The sequence below is a fragment of the Protobothrops mucrosquamatus genome, unplaced genomic scaffold, assembly GCF_001527695.2.
Source record: "Protobothrops mucrosquamatus isolate PMUCROS unplaced genomic scaffold, P.Mucros_1.0 scaffold399, whole genome shotgun sequence".
Lineage (NCBI taxonomy): Eukaryota > Metazoa > Chordata > Lepidosauria > Squamata > Viperidae > Protobothrops > Protobothrops mucrosquamatus.
In genome coordinates, this window is record NW_015386730.1 from 258125 (window position 1) to 284043 (window position 25919).

A 25919-nucleotide genomic window follows, 5' to 3' on the forward strand; every position below is an offset into this window, starting at 1 on the left:
CCGTCGAGGAAGGGGCTCATGCAGACTGTCCTACTTTCCTTGGTCACCTCCGCTTTTTATTCTTGGCACCCCCACCCCCCAACTATTACAAAAAGGGGGGCTAAGGGAGGGAGAGAGGGAGGGGGTTGAGGAGGTCGGTTTGGATGAAATCTGTCCTCTCAATTTGTCCTGGGCAGAAGAAGTTCTTTCCATTCAGACCAAGCCCTTTGTGGCCTCACCCAAAGACAGTCTTCTCTGTAGTACAGGTAGTCCTCAACTTAATGACCACAGCTGAGCCCAAAATTTATGTTGCACAAGTGAGAAATTTGTTAAGTGAATTTTGGCCCATGTTATGACTTTTCTTGCCACATTTGTTAGCGGAGCACTGCAGTTGTTAAATTAGTAAAATTAGTTATGCTAGTAACACCGTTCTTAGGTGAATCTGGCTTCCCCCATTGACTTGGCTTATCAGAAGGTCATGAAAGATGATCATTTGACTCCGGGACACTGCAGCTGGCATAAATAGGAACCAGTTGTCAGCATTGGCACGTAAATTGCATGACTGTGGAGAAGCTGCAATGGTCATAAGTGTGAAAAATGCTGTTGTAACTTTGAACATTCACTAAAGGAACTGTTGTAAGTCGAGGGCTTCCGGTAGCAAAAGAAAACTGTTTGAAAAGAATGTGCACCCAAGTAGACTTAATACAAAAGGTAACCTTGCAGCCAAATGACACTATTCCACAAGTTTAATAAACCATCATCATCATTAGTTGGGGGATTGTGTGACAGTATTGGCCCAGATAGCTTGTCTTGTCTTTTCATCATAGATTAGCACTTACATGAAGATTAGGAACATTGGCAAGAAGGTTGGGGTACATCAGATTTGGGCATCAAAGTCCTTCCCTCCCCCTTGCTTTTGCCTTGATTTTGCTAAAACAGCTTGAGTTTCTAATAGCGGAATTCACACAAAAGCTGGGGTAGCCTTGAAATGGAATGGGGCAGTAACTATGGTTTGGTGAATGGTGGGAAGCAACTGTTTTATTATGTCAGCCAAAGGTTAAGCACTCATACAACTGTTTTCTTTGGGTATCAGATATTGTGAGAACACAACATCTATTTTGTAGTCGGAGCATAGGCTGCTGTTGAACCCACCTAATGTGTATAAATCTTCAGTACTTAATAGTACAGTAAGGGGCACACTGTATCACATGTGGTATGTCGTTTTTGTTATTGTTTTCCTATCTGCAGGCAAGATATCTTTGTATCTTTCATTTCCCGCCCCTAGGTAATCATTTTAGGAAAGGTGCTCTTCTGTTATGTAAAGTGTCATGAAGTCTCAATTAAAGGGACAGAACTAGCAATTTAATGAAAACTTATGCTTTCTTCTGCAGAACTGCAGAATAAGGTATCTGCTTCCAATTTCTTGACATGTGAGCATTCTGAGGCCTTATGTCATATATATATCATTTCTGTTCAGTAGGCTAGAATATATATCTAGAAATGATTTGGTAAAATCTAGCTTGTCTACTGTAAAGTTTAAGGATGAAACCATGTCTCCAGTCTCTTATCAGAAAGTTTTTTAAAACTGAGAGGCATATTAATGTATTAGATTAAAGTAGCTGTTGGTCTCTGGTAAGGATAACAAGGCTTTTTTCTATTTAGCAGGAAGGAGTTCCAGACATATTTCTACAGCTGATGTGAGCAGATTTAATTTCTTTCACTGATTGCAGCTAGGAGAATCAGACTGTATCAGTAGTCCTTGACAGGCAACTCAGTGGTTAAACAAAACTGTTACTAAGTCCAATCACATGACCACAAATGTCCTAGTGATTTTACTTAGCTTCCCTTTGCTTTATACCAGGGTCTTCAAACTATGCCCTTTTTTGACTTGTGGACTTCAACTCCCAGAATTTCTCAGCCAGGCACATTCTGGGAGTTGAAGTCATAAAAGCAGTTCTTTTTTTGTAAAAAAAAGAAAAAAAGAAAAAGAAAAGAAAAAGTGCTGGAACTCACACACATCATACAACCCGCCTTGCCTACCCTACAAGGTTCCATCCAAAAAAGGTGCCGGAATGCCGTTCTGGGCGTTCTATGACAAAAAAAGCCCTGCATAAAAGGGCCAAGTTTGAAAATCCCTGCTTTGTAGTGTCCAAAGAATACTATCCCAAACATCTGGGTGAGGACAAAGGGTGGGAAAGGTTTCCAAAACCTGACTCACAAGGAAGCCAAGTAAAAGGGTAACTCTTACAGCCCCTTCCCACATTCCTCTGTCCTTTGGAATGCTCACTCCAGCACTGAGATAATTAGAAAAGAATTAATGTTGATATTTAAATTCATTATAGAGGAAGGGATTACAAGAGAGTAAGAAGGCATACAATAGGGAGTAGACAATGATTTGTGAGCAGGGTTCTACTTAGAATAAAATATCTAGGGCAATCCTGTATTATGTATCATGTACTTAATCTTCAGTACTTAATACTACAGTAAGGGGCACATTGTATCACATGTGGCATGTCATTTTTGTTATTGTTTTCCTGTCTGCAGGCAAGATACCTTTGTACCTTTCATTCCCCCTTCCCGGTAATCATTTTAGGAAAGGTGCTCTTCTGTTATGTAAAGTTTTAAATTTCAGGTTTTATATTACTTTCACTTCCATATATTTTGATTCTCCATAAAAAGATTAATTCACCACTTCCGTTAGTATAAGGGTGGGGCGGAAGTTCCCCTCCTTCCCTTTCGGAGGTATTTTGCTTCTTGGGGATCTTTTCCAGGAAATTAAATATAGAATAGAAAAGAGAAGATCAAATTCCTCACTCAGTTTCAAGCACGCAAAACCGGAAGTCCAGGTCAGAGCTTTTTCAGCTTTTAAGCCCAGTTGTTCAAATGCTGCCATTTACCAGGCCATTCCTTTGCAAAACCAAAGGATCAGAAAACAAGTGACGATTTATACAATTTTATTGCTGTGGATACCTGAGAATTTACATGAAAACATGATTCTCAAAAGATTCTATTTAGTGATTGGGAAGTGGGGCTTAATCTGGGATCCTTTTTAGGCAACAGTGGGACCCGGGTATATGCATATGTTTGTGGGGTGACTGCATGACTCCATATGAGTGTATTGTAAATGCCACAGAAGTACCAATAGAAGAGAATATTCTAGCACTGATGATGTTACCTAGCTGGGTAATGAAATGTCTGCAAGAAGACAAGCTCAGAGAGCATCAAGGACCCCACTGTCCCAGAAGTGGACAGAAATGGAAAGATATTCGGAGGTTAAAATATTTGGAATGGTCCATTTTAGAGTCAGAAAATTTTGCACCTCACCCTAAAACAGGCCTCTGTTTTACTGATATTGTTTTATACTGAAATTAAATGGGACATGATCCCTGCAGCACTATTTTGAGCATTTCTTACTCCAAAGGAAGTCCTATTTGAGTCTAAAAAAAGCTTACTGCCTGGGAATATATTCCAATGTAGTTGGATATGGTTAGGGATATAGAAGAGATGTACTAATATGTTACATTTTCTCCTCTTAACTTTTTCAAAACTTTTCATGGGGGGCAAGTCACAGTTGTATTTCCTGCAATAATGCTGTGCATCCAGTCAGTATAATCGAAGACCTTGATGTAGAGGGCAGGCACACGAGGCTGGGCACAAGGATCGCCCCCCACAGATACAATGCCCTGAAGTTCTCCATTACAGATGAGGGGTCCCCCAGAGTCACCCTGTTGAGAAAAATCAAACAGGAAACATTACTACCATATCTATGAATGGGAAGTGGAGCAAACAATTCCCTCCTATCGTCCATTCACATATCGCCCCCAATGTTTCACTTCAATATTCCCCAATTCAGGATCCTTGTAGAAGAATTTAACTCCTTGAGTTTTCCCCTCCAGAATCACCAGTATTGGGAAGTCTGGAAATCTAGACACCTAGAAGGCACTTGAGTTAGAAAAAGCCGTAAGTTTGTATGTTTCTACAAGATGCCTTCAAGGCTAGATCTCTGTCATAGCTTTGAAAATTGGCATCATTTCTTTAGGAGTCTGTCTTAAAACGGATCATCTTACCCCACATGTATTTTTGCCTCCTTCCATGATACCTGCACACAATGTTTTGCTTTTCTCCAGCAACCCTGGGTAAATTGGTTGACACACTGCATGATCGAGTATGTTAATGTTCACACAGTGAGGGACATCAGGCAAAGTCACTGAAAAAAATAAAAAATAGGCAAAATTCTACCTTTCACAATTTACCACCTAGATGCATAGAGCTATAATTTCCATTGTCTCCAACCAGACGAGCTGATCTCATTCCCTGGAATAGGAAGTATTGTCTTTCAAAGCTATTCAAAGGGACAGCCATTCAAAGCCATTCTGGGAAAAACAGATTTACTTAAATGTTTTTTGTCAAGATATTAATAGGTATTCCATCAGCTGATGGGCATTTGAAGGCTTCTCAAATTTCTCCGGCACTCTACGCAAAAATTGCCTTGTTGGAAAAGTGGTTCTTTTGCTAGTTCAAAAGTCACAGAACTGATCTCGCATCCCGTGGAGATGACCTAGAACGGGGGTTTCCAAACTTGGCAACTTTAGGACTTGTGAACTTCCACTCCCAAAATTCCTCAGCCAGCATACTGAAACTTCCATATCTGAAGATGAAGGAGACCCATAAGTTTGTATTGTGTACAAGAACAAAAAGCCAGGAATCTTGTCTAAAAGATCCCTTGGGGAGGACAGATGAGACGGAAATAAGTTTAAGGAAACAAAGGAAAAATGTCATCTGAATCAGACAAACCTGGGCCTGAGAATATGAAATAAACCCCAACCCCAGCTAATCAACAAATCAAGAACTTTTCAGGATAAAAAGTGGTCCTAAAGCTCACCCACTCCTTGAGTCATCTTTAGATCCACAACTAATTGAGAAGGATGTGTCTAAGGATGGGTGCATGTGTGTATGTGTGCGTATGAGAAAGAGCATATTTACATCGCAAGCAGTAATGTTTTGCTGTTACTTTAAATTCACTTGGTCTCCGTGTATTCCAAAAACCCCGTGGTGCCTCAGTGGTTAGTTGAAAATTATTTGTGTGAGTCCTTAATTATTTCCCAGCTCTTGACCAAGGCTGTATGATCTACCTACCTTGGCAGGCTTGAATATGTGGATGACCATAAGCCAAAGGTGAGAGTGCATGTAACACTTCCATGGCCTTACTAGCAATAGCAATAGCACTTAGACCTATATACTGCACTCTCTGGGTGATTTACAATATCCGCATATTGCCCCCAACAATCTGAGTCCTCCTTTTATCAACCTCAAAAGGATGGAAGGCTGAGTCAACCTTGAGCCCCGTCAGGATCGAATTGCAGGCTGGGAGCAGAGATAGCCTGCAATACTGCATTCTAACCACTGCACCACCAGGACTTAAAAGGAAGAAGTCCTCTGCAACCATCCACAGAGATTTTATATCCATCCAAGGATAGACCATGTTTTTAAGTTCATATTTAGTATTTTGAGAGCAAGTGGTAAATATACTCTGAAAACATCCTCCATGGGAGACTTCTCCATTTCCAAAACGACCATGGCGAAACACAAAACACCCCATTATTAAAGGTAATGAAGCCATGCAAGACTCCCATGCTAGTGGGACTTTTCTGATTTCCAACAGCACTGCTATAAATAAACATGATTGTATAAGGGCTTTTTTTAGCTATACAGCATGCCAGTTCCTTATTTCCAGTGCTTTTTTTGAAGAAAAAAAAAAGGTGCCGGAACTCACACATGTCATACAACCCGCCTTGCCTACCCTACAAGGTTCCATCCAAAAAAGGTGCCAGAACTGCGTTCTGGGCATTCTATGACAAAAAAAGCCCTGCTTATTTCTTTTATTCGAAGGACCTTGTGGGTGTGGAACTGATGAAGAAATGGAATCTTAGGGAATCCCATTGTCCATCCACATTCCAATATTCACAGGTGACATAGTGCGACCCTAGACCTAGTTGATGTTACAACAAAAGCTGGGTCTGAGAGTATAGACAGAGATCCCTACCTTTAGTAAGTGAGATTAAGCCCCATCCCATAATACGGCAAACTGAGCCAAGCCTGGGAGGGTTGGAAGGCAAGCTGAGAGGCGCGATGTGTGGACTGTCGTTAACAGGACTGTTCAGCCTGATCAACATGATGTCCTTGTCCCATTCGGTATTGGTTTTGCTACTGAGACAAAAGAACTTCTCCTTTGGGAATCTTATCTGCTTATCCTTATTTGGTACATTTTTGCTATGCAGACCAAGCTGTAACTTCATATTTTTCCTACAAGAAAAGCAATAAGAAGTTAACAACAACAACTTAAAGTAAACTCTATATTACTTGGGATGGTCCTTGACCTCATTTTGGCCCTCAAGCAGGATCGTTAGAGCCAAACAAGAAAGGGCATAACCTACCTTCCCCAACTGTGTTAAAGATAGAACCCATGTGTTTACGGTACTAATGTTATGACTTTGTATTGCGCACATCCTCTCTCAACCCAGCCTATCTCAAAGGATGGTGGGTAGATAAAGACAAACACAAAATCTGGATGGTGCCCACTCTGCTCTTGTTTAGAAGAGGTATTAAGATGTAGTGCCTCACCCAGGCCTTTGATAAGGGAGAGAGAAGCCTCTCACTTCATCATGTTTTTATCTTTTTTTTTTTACTGATTTTTTGAAAAAATATTTTCTAGTGGCAAACCTCCAGAGTCAGGCAGCATATCGTTAATATTTTCTGGTTAGTTGCGCAGTCAGTCAGATATTTGGACTGGATTTGGCATTTTTATCCACCTATCAAGTCCTTCCCAAGGACCTGGGGTAGGTAAATGTTGTGGTTCCATGGTATTACGGGGATTGTCACAGGATGTTCCAAGTAAGGCTGCCTTTTGCAATTGACTGTGGTGATTTTGTCAATGCTGGTGGTATTCAGGTAATGTTCCAGATTTTGTTATTCTTGTTATTATTATATCCCAGAAAAAAGGAAAGATATGAATACTGTGGTTAAGAAGATGGAAATTTAACCATAAATATAAACAGCATTGCTCAAGATATGATTGTGAGGAGCAATAGCAGTAGCAGCAGAACACTCATTCAAAATGCACAGAGAAGTCACTAAAAATTCGCAGAAACATTATAAAAAAATCTGGATATCTAAACATGATCTCCCTCAACCCTTCCACATTCTGTAATGCCCTCACCCGTTGCAGTGTGCAGCAGTGAGCACCCATTCCTGGTTGATCAAAGTCCCAGCGCATTGATACCCGTCAACGTACACGAGTACAAGGAAACGATGTTCATTTATGTTACATTCATCACCTCCAATGACCAGTTCAGAAGACTTTTGTGCTGCAAAGAAACCAAAAAAGTTCAGTGTTTGGCTGTTGAGTAGAACAGAATCGCTTTTATTGGTATTGTTTCTATCAGTATACTAATTTTGGAGGGTAACAGATGACTGTGGGACACACAGCATCTAACCAGTTGAATAAAATGGATTATTTGTAAATCATATACATGTCTATGCTCATGTAGGTAAACTACCTATGAATCTTAAGTGATTAATATGTGTGTGTGTGTGTGTGTGTGTACATACAGACACTTTTGAGAAAGGGCATCAGAATTTCATTTTTAACATGTGCCAGTGTGTTCACAGAAAAGTGACAATAAAAGTTATCCTATCTTATCTTAAGATAAGAACTCAGTTTGAGATCTACTTGTTTAACATAACAACATGGGAAAATTTAATTCCCATTCCTTCAAATTTTTGAAAGCAAAAATTCATTAAATATTACACAGCTAGCTCACCACACTCTGAAATAAGATATGACCAGGGTGTCAGAATCCAATTATATTTCATCTCTAGTTATCGAATATGGAAAACCCCATTTCTGCCCTCTCTGGATTCTGTCATACTACGAAGGGGAAGGGGGATGAGCAAAGGGTTTTATGGCTCTCACTTCCTTCCTTACAACTTCAAAGGGACTGAATGTGGATCTCACCAAGAGGACTGACTATAACAATAGGGCCCATCACCTTTCATGTACTCCTCTCTGAAATCTCCCTTCCGCCGGCCGTGAGGAAAAAGGGGGTGGAAATGATGTAACGCCTGGGATTGTCACTGGAAGGATAGTGGGGTGGGGTGGGGGGCTGCTTGGGAACACTTAAAACCTTGAATGGTAGGGGTGGCCCTCAGGTTCTGTCTAGAATGCCTGCAACCATTTTCTCTTAATAAAGATGCCTGTTGGAAGAAATATTCCAAGAGTTCTGTCTTCTTAAGATGCAAAGTGGGGTGGGTCCTTACATTAGACAGAACCTGAGGGCCACCCCTACCATTCAAGGTTTTAACACTTAACACTTTAGTGAAGCAGGCTTTGCTTTGTTAGTGGTGATAAGATTTGGGCGTAGAAAGATTTCCAAAACATGAGAGTTGACTTATTCAATAAGGAAGTGAAACAGACACTTTTATCACCCCCTGAATTCTCACTCCAGGATCCTAGTTATTTAAAGCAGGGTCTTGCTGCTGGAAGTATAGAAGCTCCTTAGAGCATCTTATGAACCACAATAATTCAACCAATTAAACCAGTGTTTCTCAACCTTGGCAACTTCAAGATGTATGGATTTTAATTCCCACAAGTCCCCGGCCAGCATGGCGAATTCTGGGAATTGAACTCAATACATCTTCAAGCTGCAAGACAAATGCCATAATCCGAAAGCTTGTATAAGCAAAGCTGGAGACAGATGTTTAGTACTTTCCACTCAGCCTCCCTCCACAGTGAAGAACTAGTTATTAATACAGGTAGTTCTTGACTTACAACAATTCATTTAGTGACAATTCAAATTTACAATGGCCCTGAAGAAAGTTACTGAGCAGCGGAGAAGTGAAGCAAAATATGCCACAGCTTCTCATAAGACCAGATGCCTTAGATCTCAGCCATCAGAATGGCTGATGCTATTCAGTTTTTCACATGACCATTGCAGCATTCCCACGGTGACGTGAAAAAAGTTCAGATACTTAGCATGTGACTCATATTTATGACAGTTGCAGTGTCCCTGGGTTTTGCAATCACTTCTGACAAGTGAAGTCAATGAAGAAGCCAGATTCATTTAACAACAGTGTTACTAACTTAAGAATAGTAGTGATTGACTTAACCACTGTAACAAGAAAGGTCGTAAAATGGGACAAAACTCACTAAACAGATTTTTCATTTAAGCAACAAAAATTTTGAGACTTCTAGTCTCTTGAAGGATATAGCCAGAAACGCTTAACAACATCTACAAAAATACAAGAATTGTTTGACAAGTCGAAAATATTAATCTGGAAAACAATTTGGCAAAGGAAGAAGATTAGAGATGGGCTCAAGAGACTTGACTTGCCCTAGCAGATGGAATATTATACGAGCAAACACTTGTTTGAATATGGCTAAATAAATAAATAACTTTGGCAATAAAGGGGCTTTAGAATAAGTGGGATAAGAGATATAAGTAATATAGTATTTTTGGATAAGATACAAAATGTAAAAATATTGGGATGATGAAAGTGAAAGAAAAGTTTGAACTTTAAAGACAAATTAAGTTTGAAAAGATTTAGGATTAAGGAATGATTGAAATACTGAGGGAAATTAGGCTTAATAAGAACATTGAAAAAAGGATATATAGTGATTCAATCATTTTTTATGAATAGAAGTGAAATATAAATTGATTAGAAAAGATGTTATAGGTAGATGTTGTGATAGATAAGTAGTATAGTATTTCTATAATATATGAAATATGAAAATACTGGGATGATATATTTAAGTGGAAAATTTGGATATTTAGATGTTAATTATTGAGAAAATTATGATTGATAAGAATTGTTTAAATATTATGGAGAAATTGAGCTTAAACAAGATTTATGAAAATAAGATATATGGTGAATCAATAAGATGACTTTTATGAAAATAAAAAAAGCTGATAAGAAAAAAATGCTATATATGGACACTATTACTGTTGGTATAAATATAGAAGACAATGTTTTTATTTAATCATTTATATCAAATATCAAAAATTATATTTGTTTAATGCTGAAGAAAGAGAATACTATTGGGAGAAGAGAGGCTCAAGGAAATATATTATCAATTGATATACTAATTATGGAAATATAAAAATTAATTATTATTGACTGTTAATTAACTATTATTGATTGTATATTTTTTTTTAAAAAAATTCATGAACCAAGACAACATGCTGTACACCAGGCACTAAGGTTGTTATTGTAAAGAAATCAATAAAACTCTTACCAAAAAAAAAAAAGAAATAAATTTTGAGCTCAGTTGTGGTCGTAAGGTTGAGGACTACCTGTAGATGGCTAAATCTGACTTTGCAGGTCTGTACAGCTACTGTATACTTTCCGGTACTTTTCTGCACACCAGTTAGGATGCTTGCACTGGAGCCAAAACCTGGGATCATCTTAGTCAAGTCAGGACATATGGCAAACATAAACAGCAATTCCTGATTTCAGGTTTACCATCCAAGAGAAATTAAGTAGAAACAAAAAGCTTCAGATCTAAAAATTAATATTCTTCACATCTCCAGTAATGCTTAAATAGGTTAAACAGCATGATTCTGAACAGCATCAGCCATTCTGATGGCTAAGATCTAAGGGATCTGGCCTTATGAGAAGCTATGGCATATTTTGCTTCAGTTCTCCGCTGCTCAGTAACTTAATGGTATCACTGCCAGTCAGATTACGCTAATCAGTTGAAGTAAGAAGAATAGTTCAGATGAGCTTCTGAAAAGGATGGACATTTAGAAGCATTTGATCCAGAGTCTGATCTTGCTGTACTGCATTGCTAAGCAAAATATATGGCCTCGTGATGGGGAGAATAGGGGGCAGAAGGAGTGAAAGTGGGGAAGAGATTGATGAAAATGGAATTTAATCTATGGGAAGTTGATAACATTAGTATTTAGTTCACTAAAAGCAGTTTGAGCCAACATTGATGGCAGTAAAATCCCTACATACCGGTTTTGATATTTGTTTCAGAAGCAATGACCCAGATATTGCACGCTGTATAATGCAGCAAATCTACAGAATGGGAGCTAGGTTAAATCCAACAGATTTATTTTACCAGTTTGGACAAAAATCAATGGCCATCTCATACACCATTTTTTAAAGACCACCTTAACACTGAAAACCCCTCCCAACTTTTTCTCAATGCATCTTATATTAATTAATAAGTTATCTTCCTCTATTGAAGTCAGTTGCCAAATAAATAGAAACATGAAAGGAAGCTGATCATATTTGGGATTATATATTTTTAACTGGCTAGTTTTGCTGATATGAATAAATGTATCAATTCATACTATCATTACAAATACAGCAGTGGTCTTCCCCATTTGCACCAACCGGGCCTTTTTCACCCACTCTCTACTTGTGACCTGCTTGTACATCTACAGTTAATAATTACATGCAAGTTTATTCCTGTTACTGGAGGTTTAAAGCAAAAAAGACACCTAAAGCTCCGTCCACCCTTTGCTCCATTGTCCAGGCTCTTACCGTAAGAAAGCTGTAGTATCAGAAGGTTTGCTAGCACTCTGATCAGCACCATAGCTTCAACTCTGCATGGAAAGCTGTTTGCCTGGAATTTAGAAATGGGGAACAATTTTGGCAAGAATGCACAATATTCAAAATATTTGATTAATCACTTTGTTCTCTTCCACTCCAAGGCAGAAGGACAGATGTGGAAAAAACACCAATTTCTCACCTGTAAGATCCCAGTCCCAAACTTAAACTTGAGATACTGTATCAGTCTAATCAGATAACCCAAGTGGAGACTTCTTGATCAAGCAGCACTTTACTTGGTCAAATTAAGCAGGTGGGTGGCCAACAATTGGGAACACTGGCAGAGTCACGTCCAGAAGTGCCACGTCTTAGAAAGTTGGTAGCATTGCTTTATAAACTTTATTAGCCAATTAAAATCAGACAACAGAGCCATTCCATTATAAGAAAGACACTCCCTGATTCCCTCCATCCATGTACATGTATATCCAATCCATGTACATGTTTCCCAAGCTTGCATGAAATTTCTCTGGTGCAAAAGCTGATTCCAAAAAGCAAGAAAGCAACAGTTAGACTAAACAATTTCCCTTTGTTCCAGAACCCTTCACATCCTTATGTAACTTGGCTCTATATTATGCAGCCTGAACAGTGGTGGGATTCAAATATGTGAACAACCGGTTCTCTATGTGGATGCCGCTTCCAGAAGTCCGTTCTGGGCCTGGGCAACAAAAAAATAGCTACCGGTTCTGCCAAAGTGGTACGAACTGGCTGGATCTCACCACTGTATTTGGAAGTGTTGGAGGCCAAAATGGTGGATACAGGGAGGTTTTTTTTCTATTGTGGAGACCCAGGTGTTGGACAATACACAGTCTTGTAGATTCTTCAGGCTTATACACAGTTCTCTTTTAAGGGCTCTTCTGGATCTTAGATTAGATGCATTTTGAATTTTTTTTTCCTGGTAGATTTCCATCGCTGTGAGAAAGCTATGAATGTCAAAGGCTCTGATCCCTATGTCTGTCAGTGGTATAAAAAAGTATACTCATCCCTGTGCCCTTCTTTTTGGGTAAGTAAATTACGTAAGTCTGGCTAAATCATTTTTGTACAAGAAACCAGTTGGGGGCAAAGGAAGACAGTAAAAGATCTCTCCCTCTTATCATAGGCAGCCAGTGAACACATAAAGATCTGATCTTGAAGAGATATCACATGGGCTCACACATTGTGTTAGATTATTGTGTCTTTCTTTGCAGGCTAGCTGTTGAGCAGGCTAAGCCAACAACTCTGTTTTATGAAGAGGAGACTCATGGTTTAAACAGTTGAGTGAAAATATCACTCAAAACTCAAGTGTGCCTGGCTGAAGAATTCTGGGAGTTCAAATCCACAAGTCATAAAACGGCCAAGTTTGAAGACCCCAGCTATATATCTTTCTACTGGAAAAAAGTGTTTGGGTGCTATGTCTGGTGTTGTGTATTTTTTATATACTCTTAAAGGCAGTATCCACTAGGGAATCAGAGGCATGTGTGTTGTGATGGCACATACAAATGAAATACATGCATGGTGCTGTAAGGTCCCAGTCCCTTACTTAAACTTGAGATACCATATTAATTTAATTAAATAACCCAAGAGGAGACTTCTTGATTAAGCAGCACTTTATTTGATCAAATTAAGCAGCTGGATAGCCAACAATCTGGAACCATGGCAGAGTCACGTCCAGAAGTGTCACGTCTTAGAAAGTTGGTAGCATTGCTTTGTAAACTTTGTTAGCCAATGAAAATCAGACAACAGAGCCATTCCATCATAAGAAAGACATCAATCATTCCTGTAAACTCCCTTATTCCCTCCTTCAGTATATCCCATCCATGTACACGTTTCCTACGTTTGCATGAAATTTCTCTGGTGCAAAAGCTGATTACAACAAGCAAGAAACCAACAGTTAGACTACACAATTTCCCTTTGTTCCAGAACCCTTCACATCCTTATGTAACTTGGCTCTATATCATGCAGCCTGAACAGTGGTGGGATTCAAATATGTGAACAACCAGTTCTCTCTGTGGATGCCGCTTAGTACTCAGAAAGTTCAGCATATAGTATGAATCTATCTCTTTCTTGACTTGGATGTGTATTGTGTGAATGTTGCACTTATAAATTATAGATGACTGTGTTAAAGATAGAACCCATGTGTTTACGGTACTAATGTTATGACTTTGTATTGCGCACATCCTCTCTCAACCCAGCCTATCTCAAAGGATGGTGGGTAGATAAAGACAAATACAAAATCTGGATGGTGCCCACTCTGTTCTTGTTTAGAAGAGGCATTAAGGTGTAGTGCCTCACCCAGGCCTTTGATAAGGGAGAGAGAAGCCTCTCACTTCATCATCTTTTCTCTTTTATGTTTTAATGATTTTTTTAAAAAAATATTTTCTTATGGCAAACCCCAGAGTCAGGCAGCATATGGTTAATATTTTCTGGTTAGTTGCACAGTCAGTCAGATATTTAGACTGGACTTGGCATTTTTATCCACCTATCACGTCCTTCCCAAGGACCTGGGGTAGGTAAATGTTGTGGTTCCATGGTTTTAAAGGGATTGTCACAAGATGTTGCAATTAAGGCTGCCTTTTGCAATTGACTGTGGTGATTTTGTCAATACTGATGGTGTTCAGGTAATATTCCAGATTTTGTTATTATTGTTATTATTATATCCCAGAAAAAAGGAAAGATATGAATACTGTGGTTAAGAAGATGGAAATTCAACCATAAATATAAACAGCATTCCTCAAGATATGATTGTGAGGAGCAATAGCAGTAGCAGCAGAACACTCATTCAAAATGCACAGAGAAGTCACTAAAAACTAGCAGAAACATTATAAAAAAATCTGGATATCTAAACACGATCTCCCTCAACCCTTCCACATTCTGTAATGCCCTCACCCGTTGCAGTGTGCAGCAGTGAGCATCCATTCCTGGTTGATCAAAGTCCCAGCGCATTGAACCCCATCAAAGTACACGAGTACAAGGAAACAATGTTCATTTATGTTACATTCATCACCTCCAATGACCAGTTCAGAAGACTTTTGTGCTGCAAAGAAACAAAAAAAGTTCAGTGTTTGGCTGTGGAGTAGAACAGAATCGCTTTTATTGGTATTGTTTCTATCAGTACACTAATTTTGGAGGGTAACAAATGACCTTGGGACACACAGCATCAAACCAGTTGAATAAAATGGATTATTTTTAAATCATATATATGTCTATGCGCATGTAGGTAAACTACCTGTGAATCTTAAGTAATTAATGTGTGTGTGTGTGTGTGTGTCCACACATACACACATTTTGAGAAAGGGCATCAGAATTTCATTTTCAACATGTGCCAGTGTGCTCACAGACAATGACAATATCTTAAGATAAGAACTCAGTTTGAGATCTTGTTTAACGTAACAACATAGGAAAATTTAATTCCCACTCCTTCAAACATGGTTCTAGGAAAGCAAAAATTCATTAAATATTACACAGCTAGCTCACCACACTCTGAAATAAGATATGACCAGGGTCTTCTTAACACTTAACACTTTAGTGAAGCAGGCTTTGTTTTGTTAATGGTGATAAGATTTGGGCGTAGAAAGATTTCCAAAACAGGAGAATTGACTTATTCAATAGGGAAGTGAAACAGACACTTTTATCACCCCCTGAATTCTCACTCCAGGATCCTAGTTATTTAAAGCAGGGTCTTGCTGCTGGAAGTATAGAAGCTCCTTAGAGCATCTTATAAGCCACAGTAACAATGAGCTGATTGTACTTTCAACCAATTAAACCAGTGTTTCTCAACCTTGGCAACTTCAAGATGTATGGATTTTAATTCCCACAAGTCCCGAGCCAGCATGGCGAATTCTGGGAATTGAACTCCATACATCTTCAAGCTGCAAGACAAAGGCCATAATCCGAAAGCTTTTAGAAGCAAAGCTGGAGACAGATGTTTAGTACTTTCCACTCAGCCTCCCTGCCTAGTAAGGAACACCTGTTTGAATATGGCTAAATAAATAACTTTGGCTATAAAGAGGCTTTATAGTGGGATAAGAGATATAAGTAATATATTATTTTTTGATAAGATACAAAATGTAAAAATATTGGGATGATGAAAGTGAAAGAAAAGTTTGAACTTTAAAGACAAATTAAGTTTGAAAAGATTTTGGATTAAGGAATGATTGAAATACTTAGGGGAAATTAGGCTTTATAAGAACTTTGAAAAAAGGATATATAGTGATTCAATCAATTTTTATAAATAGAAGTGAAATATAAATTGATTAGAAAATATGTTATAGGTAGATGTTATGATAGATAAGTAGTATAGTATTTCTATAATATATGAAATATGAAAATACTGGGATGATATATTTAAGTGGAAAATTTGGATATTTAGATGTTAATTATTGAGAAAATTATGATTGATAAGATTTTTTTAATATTATGAAATTGAGCTTAAACAAGATTTATGAAAATAAGGCATATGGTGAATCAATAAGACGACTTTTATGAAAACAACAGAAGCTGATAAGAAAAAAATGCTATATATGGACGCTATTATTGTTGGTATAAATATAGAATACAATGTTTTTATTTAGTCATTTATATATGGAAAATATCAAATATCAAAAATTGTATTTGCTTAATGCTGAAGAAGGAGAATACTATTGGGAGAAGAGAGGCTCAAGGAAATATATTATCAATTGATATACTAATTATGGAAATATAAAAATTAATTATTATTAACTGTTAATTAACTATTATTGATTGTATATATTTTTTTAAAAAAAATCATGAACCAAGACAACACGCTGTACACCAGGCACTAAGGTTGTTATTGTAAAAAATCAATAAAACTCTTACCCCCCCAAAAAAAGAAATCAATTTTGAGCTAAATTGTGATCGTAAGGTTGAGGACTACCTGTAGATGGCTAAATCTGACTTTGCAGGTCTGTACAGCTATACTTTCCAGAATTTTTTTGCAGACCAGTTAGGATGCTTGCACTGGAGCTAAAAACTGGGATCATCTTAGTCAAATCAGGACATATGGCAAACATAAACAGCAATTCCTGATTTCAGGTTTACCATCCAAGAGAAATTAAGTAGAAACAAAAAGGAATATTTGATTTTCAAGCCTCAGATCTAAATATTAATATTCTTCACATCTCCAGTAATGCTGCAAATAGGTTAAACAGCATGATTCTGAATAGCATCAGCCATTCTGATGGCTGAGATCTCAGGCATCTGGCGTTATGAGAAGCTATGGCATATTTTGCTTCACTTCTCCACTGCTCAGTAACTTAATGGTATCACTGCCAGTCAGATTACGCTAATCAGTTGAAGTAAGAAGAATAGTTCAGATGAGCTTCTGAAAAGGATGGACACTCTCTACTTTTGACCTGCTTGTACATCTACAGTTAATAATTACATGCAGATATCAGAACCCATATTTCTCTGATTTCATACTTCCCTTGCTCTCTTCCTCTCCCAAATTCCATTCTCTTCTCTCCCTGGGTTTTTCCATAATCCTAGAGGAGAGGGGGGAAGGATCAGGGGTTTATTGCCTTAGCTTTCTCTATCGCTACAATGTAACACTTCGCTTTCCTGCACTATTTATCTCTGCACTCTTCTCCCTAAACTGTCAGCTAGCAAAGTGGGAGGAAGAAAGAATTACAACCTCCGGAACCTGGCTTATCTCTCCGTTCTCAAAAGAAGGTGCGAAGAGTCATCTAAACATCGCCACCATGACCAGAGCTGACCCGATGTTATCTCACCTTTCCCTCGATGGACTTAAAGCCTGGAGATTGGCCGGTTTGAACTGTCCGGATGAACTATGGGGTGGGGTTTGTTTGGGGACACTTTAACCTATCGATCTGTATTGGAGCCACTCAGATCCTGTCTAGTATGCCTACTATCAGCTTCTCCTAATAAAAGTTTCTTTTGGAAGAGCTTGCTTCCATGAGTTCTGCTTTCTTGGGAGGAAGTATTGAAATGGGTCCTGACATTAGACAGGATCTGCAATAGTGGTCAACTCAGAAGGACGGACCTTGCCAGGGGCCTTTGCAAAATCTACCATGGTGGGACACTGGAAGAAGCCACCACAAAGGGGGAGCCCTCCCTCCGGTCGGAATCCTGCAGCCATCTGGCTCCGAGACGTCCTACACCTCAGAGGAAGAAGTGGTGGAGATGCAGAGCCCCAAACCTCGCTGGTCCATGGGCGTAGGCAAGAAGGATGAGTCAGAGAGAAAATCAAGAAAGGTGATTCTGAGGCGAGGCAGCCACCAACAGGGATGGAAGCAAGAGATGGAGAGATCACTGCACCTCAGTGAAGATGAGGGTGATCACGGGGAGCAGTCGAACTAGATCCTGGAGAAAGCAATCCACCTGATGAAATCCCTCAAAGATGAGAAGCCCGAAGCCCGTGGCCGTGCCGTTACCTTGGATCACAGCAAAAAAGACACTGAGGGGCAATCCGAAGTCGAAGCCCCAGGAAGGTCAGGTGGAGCAGCTGAGACCGCATCCGTCACGACGGGAGCTCCCACTCCCTGCCACATGGTGGCTGCTGATCAGGATGGACAACACTACAGACGACGATGTGGGAATCAACCCATCCAGAAGTTCCCACCGCTGGATGTGAAGTTTCGGGGAGAGCAACAGCGCCTGGGGTTCTTCTTGACCCAAGTCCTCAACTACATGGAAGAATACGGCCGAGACATCCCAACCGACAAGGCTCAGATCCGCATCATATAGGTGGCCCTAGATGGCGTGACAGCTGACTGGGTGGTGGACCTACACGACTCTGATACCCCCGAGCTCCAGAACTTCAACCAATTCATGTTCTGCCTTAGACAATGATTCAAGGACCCGTTGGCAGACCGGAAGGCCCATGAGAAGATTAAGACGGTAAAGCAAGGCAGATGCCCAGTGGCCGAGTACACCCAGGAGTTCCGAGCCATTGCCAGCAAGCTAAATTGGCTGGAAAACATCCTACTTAGCCATTTTAAGGATGGGCTGAAATACGACCTCTATGATGCCTGCCTTCCACGGGGAGACCCATGCTGATTGCACGATTGGTACATCCTGGCAGAAGAAGCTGAGATTGACCTGCTCAAGAAACATCGCTGAGGGAAGCTGTGGAACCGATCACCCCCTGAGCCATCATGTGAGCCTGCAAAGTCTCAACCCACAGCCAAGAAGACCACCGAATGCTTCAATGTGGGAAAGAGAGACATCACGCCACAGAATGTCGCTCAAGGAATCCCCCCCCAGAGGGCTAACCGGACACCAGCCGGGAAGTTGGGAAAGTTGCCCATCAAGCTGCAAGAACCAACCACGAGGGGCACCAAGGACATCGGGAGTGTCCAACTTGTCAGACGACAACTGCGATGATGAACCCCTGGTAGGTGGACCCATCGTGCCCCTCATCCGGACAGTGACTATCCTAGCCCCCTCCATGCTTGAAGCCGTAAAAGATAAAGCCCTACTAGACTGGCTGCCACTCTAGCCACACTACCGATCCACCTTACCCTGGGGGACCATGAGGAGACTATAATGTTTGTGGTGACCCCAGGCATGGAGTGCCTAATAATACTGGGGTTGGTGTGGCTAAAGAAATGGAACCCCCAAGTGGACTGGAGGACAGCAGAACTCAGATTCCCAAAAGGATCGCCACCCTAGGGAGTTCCCAAGTGCTCCCCTCCAGAAAGAGCAGCAGTGGGGGAGGGAAAAGCATTGCCTGAAATACCCTAGGAGTACCAGGACCTCTCCGAAGTCTTCAGCGAGGAACGGGTGGACGAGCTACCCCTTCCCCCAACCCACAGACTGTGCAATAGAAATCAAGCCAGGAACAAAGCTCCTGACGAGTGGAAGACCGCATTCAACTGCCCTATGGGATGCTACCAATTTAAGGTCTTGACATTTGGGCTGCAGGGAGCTCCAGCAGTCTTCATGCAGTGGATCAATGAGGTACTGAGGGAGCACCTATACAAAGGGGTCCTCGTCTACCTGGATGACATCCTTATATTTATAGAGACTAAAGACGAGCACATAAAATTTGTCAAAGCAGTTTTGAAAAAACTGAGAGCAGCCAACCTCTATGCAAAATTGTCACAGTGCGAGTTTCACAAACAGAGAATTGACTATCTTGGCTAATGCATATCAACCAAAGGCATAGAGATGGACCCCGAGAAGGTCCGGGCGGTGCTGGGCGCCACCCCACACGAGAAAGCAAATACAAAGCTTCCTGAGGTTTGCTAACTTCTACCGTCAGTTCATCCCTTCTTTCACCCAGATAGCCCTGCCTATCATGAACTTATTAAAGATGAAAGGGGGAGGCTCGATAAAACCCAGTCAGCCACTAACCTAGACAATGGAATGTCAAGCCACATTCGAAAGATTAAAAAGACTTTTTTTGGCTGAAACGGTCCTAAAACACCCCGACCCAGATAAGCCATTTGTAATCCAAGCCGATGCAAGTGACATAGCAGTAGCAGCAGTATTGCTACAGGAAAATGACAAGGGGCAGCTGCAACCCTGTGCCTACATGTCCAGAAAACTCTCTGACACAGAGCAACATTGGGCGGTGTGGGAAAAGGAGGCGTTCGCTGTTGGGTGGGCCCTCCTCACTTGGCGGCACTTCCTGGAAGGGAAAAAAATCCCACTCCAGGTCTGGACAGACAATAAGAACTTGGAAGCCCTAAAAATGCCCGGAAAACTCACCCCCAAACAAGCCCAGTGGTCACAAAACTTCCACCGGTTCACATTCAAAATTAAACGCTTACCAGGGGGGAGGAATTTCCTGGCAGACGCCCTATCCCGCATGCCCCAGTACAATAGCTCCCAGCCAACCATCTCCTAGCTGCTAATGCCAGAAGTGCAGCTGGCAGCACAAGGAACCACAAGAGCTCAGGCAAAGCTAAAACAGCCAATTGCCAGCCAAGCAGGATCGAATTCAGGAAGGCTCTAGAAACCGATGAATGGTTCCAGAGCCACAAAAACTTATGCACTATCACTGACGGATTGCCATGGGTGGGGGAGAAGCTGTACATGCCAAAAACCCAGAGGATTACATTTATGCAACTCTGCCATGACACGAAACCAGCGAGTCACTTTGAGTTCGTGAAAATGCTGCATCTAGTAAAAAGACATTTCTGGTGGCCATCTATGAAAAAGGACATTGAGAGCTATGTGGCCAGCTGTTCAATATGCGCAGCTGCTAAGAGACTGCAAGGGAAAGCCCCCGGACTGTTACAGCCAGTGGTAAACCCCTCAGCCCTCTGGAAGGAGATCTCCACGGACTTCATAGTGGAACTACCAGAAAGTAGTAGAAACACAGCGATCTGGGTGGTCACAGACCTATTCTCAAAACAAGTACACATCATCCCTTATCCAAAAATCCCCACTGCTAAAGCCTTAGCAAAACTGTTTGTCCAGCACATATATAGACTGCATGGGGCACTCCAGTGCGTAATATCGGACAAGGGGGTGCAATTCACATCAGACTTTTGGAAAGAGTTCTTATCCATTCTAGGGACCACCCAGGGGCTGTCATCTAGTCATCATCCTCAGACACATGGGGGGATAGAACGTTTAAACTCAGTACTTGAACAATATTTAAAATGCTTTATTAATTTTCAACAGATGAACTAGACCGACCTGCTCCGCTTCGCAGAAGTGGCATACAACAACAAGGTCCATTCCAGCATGAGCTACACCCCATTTCAAGTAGCTACGGGCCAAAGCTTCAACCCTATGCCGGAAATAAGCGCCACCGAGCCAGTCATTCCCTCCTTGAAGGAGTGGATCGCACAATTAAAAAATACCTGGCCAGTAGTTAGAAAAGCATTAGCTGAAGCTAGACAGGCCTATAAAGCACAAGCAGATAAGAAAAGAGTCGAACCAAAACCATTCATCATAGGGAAAATGGTTTACTTATCCACAAAATACCTAAAATCCCTGCAACCATCCAAGAAACTAGGGCCGAAATATGTGGGACCATTCCCCATCAAAAGGATCATAAACCCAGTAACAGAAGAGCTAGAATTACCAAAACCCTCAGGCAGATTCACCCCATCTTTCACCTGCTAAAACGAGAGCGGTGATCACCGTTATGACCAGTCATCGCCCTACCGCCCTCTCCTATTATGGTTGAGGGGGAGCAGCATTTTAAAATAAAAGAAATCCTTGACTCCCAAAAATACCACGGAGAAACTCAATAGCTAGTAGAGTGGAAGCACCTTCCCTCTTCCCAGAACGAATGGGTGCACAAACTCCATGTTAGAGCCCCCAAACTATTAAGAAAGTTTCACACAGACTACCCGAACAAACCAGACTAACCTCTCACTATTTGTTTTGTCTCTCAACAGATTGACCTCTCATATTTTTAAGGGGGGCAGGATGTCAGAACCCATATCTATTTGATTTCATACTTCCCTTGCTCTCTTCCTCTCTCCCATATTCCATTCTCTTCTCTCTCTGGGTTCTGCCATACTCCTAGAGGAGAGGGTGGAAGGATCGTGGGTTTGTTGCCGTATCTTCCTTTATTGCTACAATGTAACACTTTGCTTTCCTGCACTATTTATCTCTGTACTCTTCTCCCTAAACTGTCAGCTAGCAAAGGGGGAGAAAGAAAGAATTACAACCTCAGGAACCTGGCTTATCTTTCCATTCTCAAAAGAAGGTGTGAAGAGTCATCTAAACATTGCCGTCACGACCAGAGCCAGCCTGATGTTATCTCCCCTATCCCACGATGGACTTAAAGCCTGGGGATTGGCTGGTTTGAACTGTCTGGATGAACTATGGGGTGGGGTTTGTTTGGGGTCGCTTTAATGTATCCATCTGTATTCTGTTTAGTATGCCTACTATCAGCCTCTCCTATGAGCTTGCTTCCATGAGTTCTGCTTTCTTGGGATGAGGTACTGAAGTGGGTCCTGACAGCAAGTTTACTCCTGTAACTGGAGGTTTAAACTGAAGAAAACACCTAAAGCTCCGTCCACTCTTTGCTACATTGTCCAGGCTCTTACCGTAAGAAAGCTGTAGTATCAGAAGGTTTGCTAGCACTCTGATCAGAACCATAGCTTCATCTCTGCATGAAAAGCTGTTTGCCTGGAATTTAGAAATGGGGAACAATTTTGGCAAGAATGCACAGTTCAAAATATTTGATTAATCACTTTGTTCTCTTCCACTCCGAGGCAGAAGGACAGATGTGGACAAAATGCCAGTTTCTCACCTGTAAGATCCCAGTCCCGAACTTAAACTTGAGATGCCATATCAATCTAATCAGATAACCCAAGCGGAGACTTCTTGGTCAAGCCTTGCTTCTATCCTCAGAGGGGATTTCCCAGTGGTACCAACCCTTCCGAAGAGCGCAGGAAGGCCCAGTGCTCAGGGCACCTCCAACCTGATGCGGAGACGCGCCCGTCCGGGTCTTTGAGTCGCAGGCTGCATCCTCCTGGCCATTGGAACCTCAGTTTTGGGGATGGGTAGAGATAGAAAAGTCTGGGGGGGACCCCTTTTTGTTTGGCACCATACAAATGAAATACATGCATGGTGCTGTAAGGTCCCAGTCCCTTACTTAAACTTGAGATACCATATTAAACTAATTAGATAACCCAAGAGGAGACTTCTTGATTAAGCAGCACTTTATTTGATCAAATTAAGCAGCTGGGTGGCCAACAATCTAGAATGCTGGCAGAGTCACATCCAGAAGTGACACGCATTAGAAAGTTGGTAGCATTGCTTTATAAACTTTGTTAGCCAATGAAAATCAGACAACAGAGCCAAAAAGCAAGAAACAAACAGACTAAACAATTTCCCTTTGTTCCAGAACCCTTCACATCCTTATGTAACTTGGCTCTATATCATGCAGCCTGAACAGTGGTGGGATTCAAATATGTGAACAACCGGTTCTCTATGCGGATGCTTCTTCCAGAAGTCCATTCTGGGCCTGGGCAACAAAAAAATAGCTACCGGTTCTGCCAAAGTGGTGCGAACCGGCTAAATCCCACCACTGAGCCTGAAGCACAAAAGAACACTGATAACAAGATTGGATATGTATCTCAATAAAAACAGCCCCTCCCGGAAAGCAAAAAACCCTAATATGTGATTAATGCAGTCTATGTGAGATGTTGGTGCAGAATTCGCTTCAGCTTTAGGTCGGAAGGAAAACAGATTTTTTTCTTTTAACTGGAAATATTTTTAAACCTAAAAAAGCCGGGGCAGTTAGACCATATAAAGGCAACCACACACTCAGTTCTCCCATTTGTTTGGGTGGTGTGGAAAAATGACTTTTTCTGTATTATGAATAGTGGGGGCAACTGATACTAACTTAAGTCCAACAATTTTCAGGGTTGTGAGACTGGTTTGAAAACTCTCCACATTTTCCATTCTAGGATCTAGTTTTGGAAAAGGAGATCAGAAAAGCTGGCTATGCACAGCACTGGATGGAAGCTCTCCACAGCTGTAAGTTTTTTGAATTTGACTTGTTTAAAATTAGCTTTAACGTTTAAATTTCATCCTCTCCAGAGGCCTGGACTTCAACTCTTAGAATTTCCCAGTCAGGATGGTAATTGTAGATAATTAGGGAAATTGAAGTCTGTACAACTGGGGGGACGGTATCCAGCTATAGTACCAGACTGGCTCAGGAATTCTGTGAGTTGAAGTCCACAAGTCATAAGGGGAGCCATAGTTCCCCACCTTCGCTCTAGGAGCAGCTGCGCTTTTGGGGTTGGGACCCAACCGGAAAACAAGGGGTGCAGCATTTTGAAATAAAAGAAATCCTTGATTCCCAAAAATACCACAGAACGACTCAATAGCTAGTAGCATGGAAGCACCTTCCCTCTTCCCAGAACGAATAGGTGCACAAACACCACATTAGAGCCCCAAAACTATTAAGAAAGTTTCACAAGGACTACCCGAACAAACCAGACTAACCTCTCACTATTTGTTTTGTCTCTCAACAGATTGACCTCTCATATTTTTAAGGGGGGCAGGATGTCAGAACCCATATCTATCGGATTTCATACTTCCCTTGCTCTCTTCCTCTCTCCCAAATTCCATTCTCTTCTCTCCCTGGGTTCTGCCATACTCCTAGAGGAGAGGGGGGAAGGATCGTGGGTTTGTTGCCGTAGCTTCCTTTATCGCTACAATGTAACACTTTGCTTTCCTGCATTCTTTCTCTATTGCTACAATGTAACACTTCGCTTTCCTGCACTATTTCTCTCTGTACTCTGCTCCCTAAACTATCAGCTAGCAAAGGGGGAGAAAGAAAGAATTACAACTTACGGAACCTGGCTTATCTCTCCATTCTCAAAAGAAGGTGTGAAGAGTTGTCTAAACATCACCGTCATGACCAGAGCCGGCCAGATGTTATCTCCCCTTTCCCACAATGGACTTAAAGCCTGGGGATTGGCCGTGGGGTGGGGTTTGGGGTGGGGTTTGTTTGGGAACACTTTAACCTATCGATCTGTATGGGAGCCCCTCAGATCCTGTCTAGTTTACCTATTATCAGCTTCTTCTAATAAAAGTTCCTTTTGGAAGAGCTTGTTTCCATGAGTTCTGCTTTCTTGGGATGAGGTATTGAAGTGGGTCCTGACAGCAAGTTTACTCCTGTAACTGGAGGTTTAAACCGAAAAAGATACCTAAAGCTCCGTCCACCCTTTGCTCCATTGTCCAGGCTCTTACCGTAAGAAAGCTGTAGTATCAGAAGGTTTGCTAGCACTCTGATCAGCACCATAGCTTCAACTCTGCATGGAAAGCTGTTTGCCTGGAATTTAGAAATGGGGAACAATTTTGGCAAGAATTCACAGTTCAAAATGTTTGATTAATCACTTTGTTCTGTTCCACTCTGAGGACGAAGTACAGATGTGGAAAAAAATCCAGTTTCTCACCTGTAAGATCCCAGTCCCAAACTTAAAATTGAGATACTGTATCAATCTAATCAGATAAACCAAGCGGAGATTTCTTGATCAAGCCTTGATTCTGTCCTCAGAGGGGATTTCCCAGCGGTGCTGACCCTTGGGAAGAGAACGGGAAGGCCCAGTGCTCTGGGCGTCTCCACCCTGAAGGGGAGACGGGCCCATCTGGGTCTTTGGGTCGCAGGCTGCATCCTCCTGGCCATTGGCACATCAGTTTTGGGGATGAATAGGGATTGGAGAAAAAAATCTGGAAAAATGAGGAAAAAACAGTTCTCCACCCTCTTTTTTTCCAAAACGATTTGGAAAAAAATGGGGGAAAAACCTCTTTCCCTCCCCCCCCCATTTTTCCAGTTTTTTTCCAGGCCTTCCCATCTCCAGGGGTGAGGAAGGTTGGAGTCCAGGGGATGCGGTGGCAGCAAGAGGAGGAGGCCGGGATCCTTCGGGAGGTTTGGACCCCCAACAGCC

General features: G+C 41.3%; 1 protein-coding gene and 1 long non-coding RNA gene across 2 annotated transcripts; both read right to left on the reverse strand.

Annotated features, from left to right (window-relative positions):
• Window positions 1-3274: 3274 nt before the first annotated feature.
• Window positions 3275-11793, reverse strand: LOC107287550 (snake venom serine proteinase 11-like). The gene is made up of 6 exons (XM_015816072.2): window positions 11735-11793; window positions 11527-11608; window positions 7196-7343; window positions 6023-6282; window positions 4047-4186; window positions 3275-3704 (listed from the first exon to the last, which is right to left on the reverse strand). Exons 2-6 carry the CDS (start codon window positions 11576-11578, stop codon window positions 3531-3533), a joined length of 774 nt encoding a protein of 257 aa, XP_015671558.1. The 5' UTR covers window positions 11579-11608; window positions 11735-11793; the 3' UTR covers window positions 3275-3530.
• Window positions 11794-14570: 2777 nt separating this feature from the next.
• Window positions 14571-25443, reverse strand: LOC107287551. The gene is made up of 3 exons (XR_001548873.2): window positions 25428-25443; window positions 25222-25303; window positions 14571-14602 (listed from the first exon to the last, which is right to left on the reverse strand). It is a non-coding gene; the product is annotated as an uncharacterized LOC107287551 (long non-coding RNA).
• Between the last annotated feature and the right edge of the window lie 476 nt (window positions 25444-25919).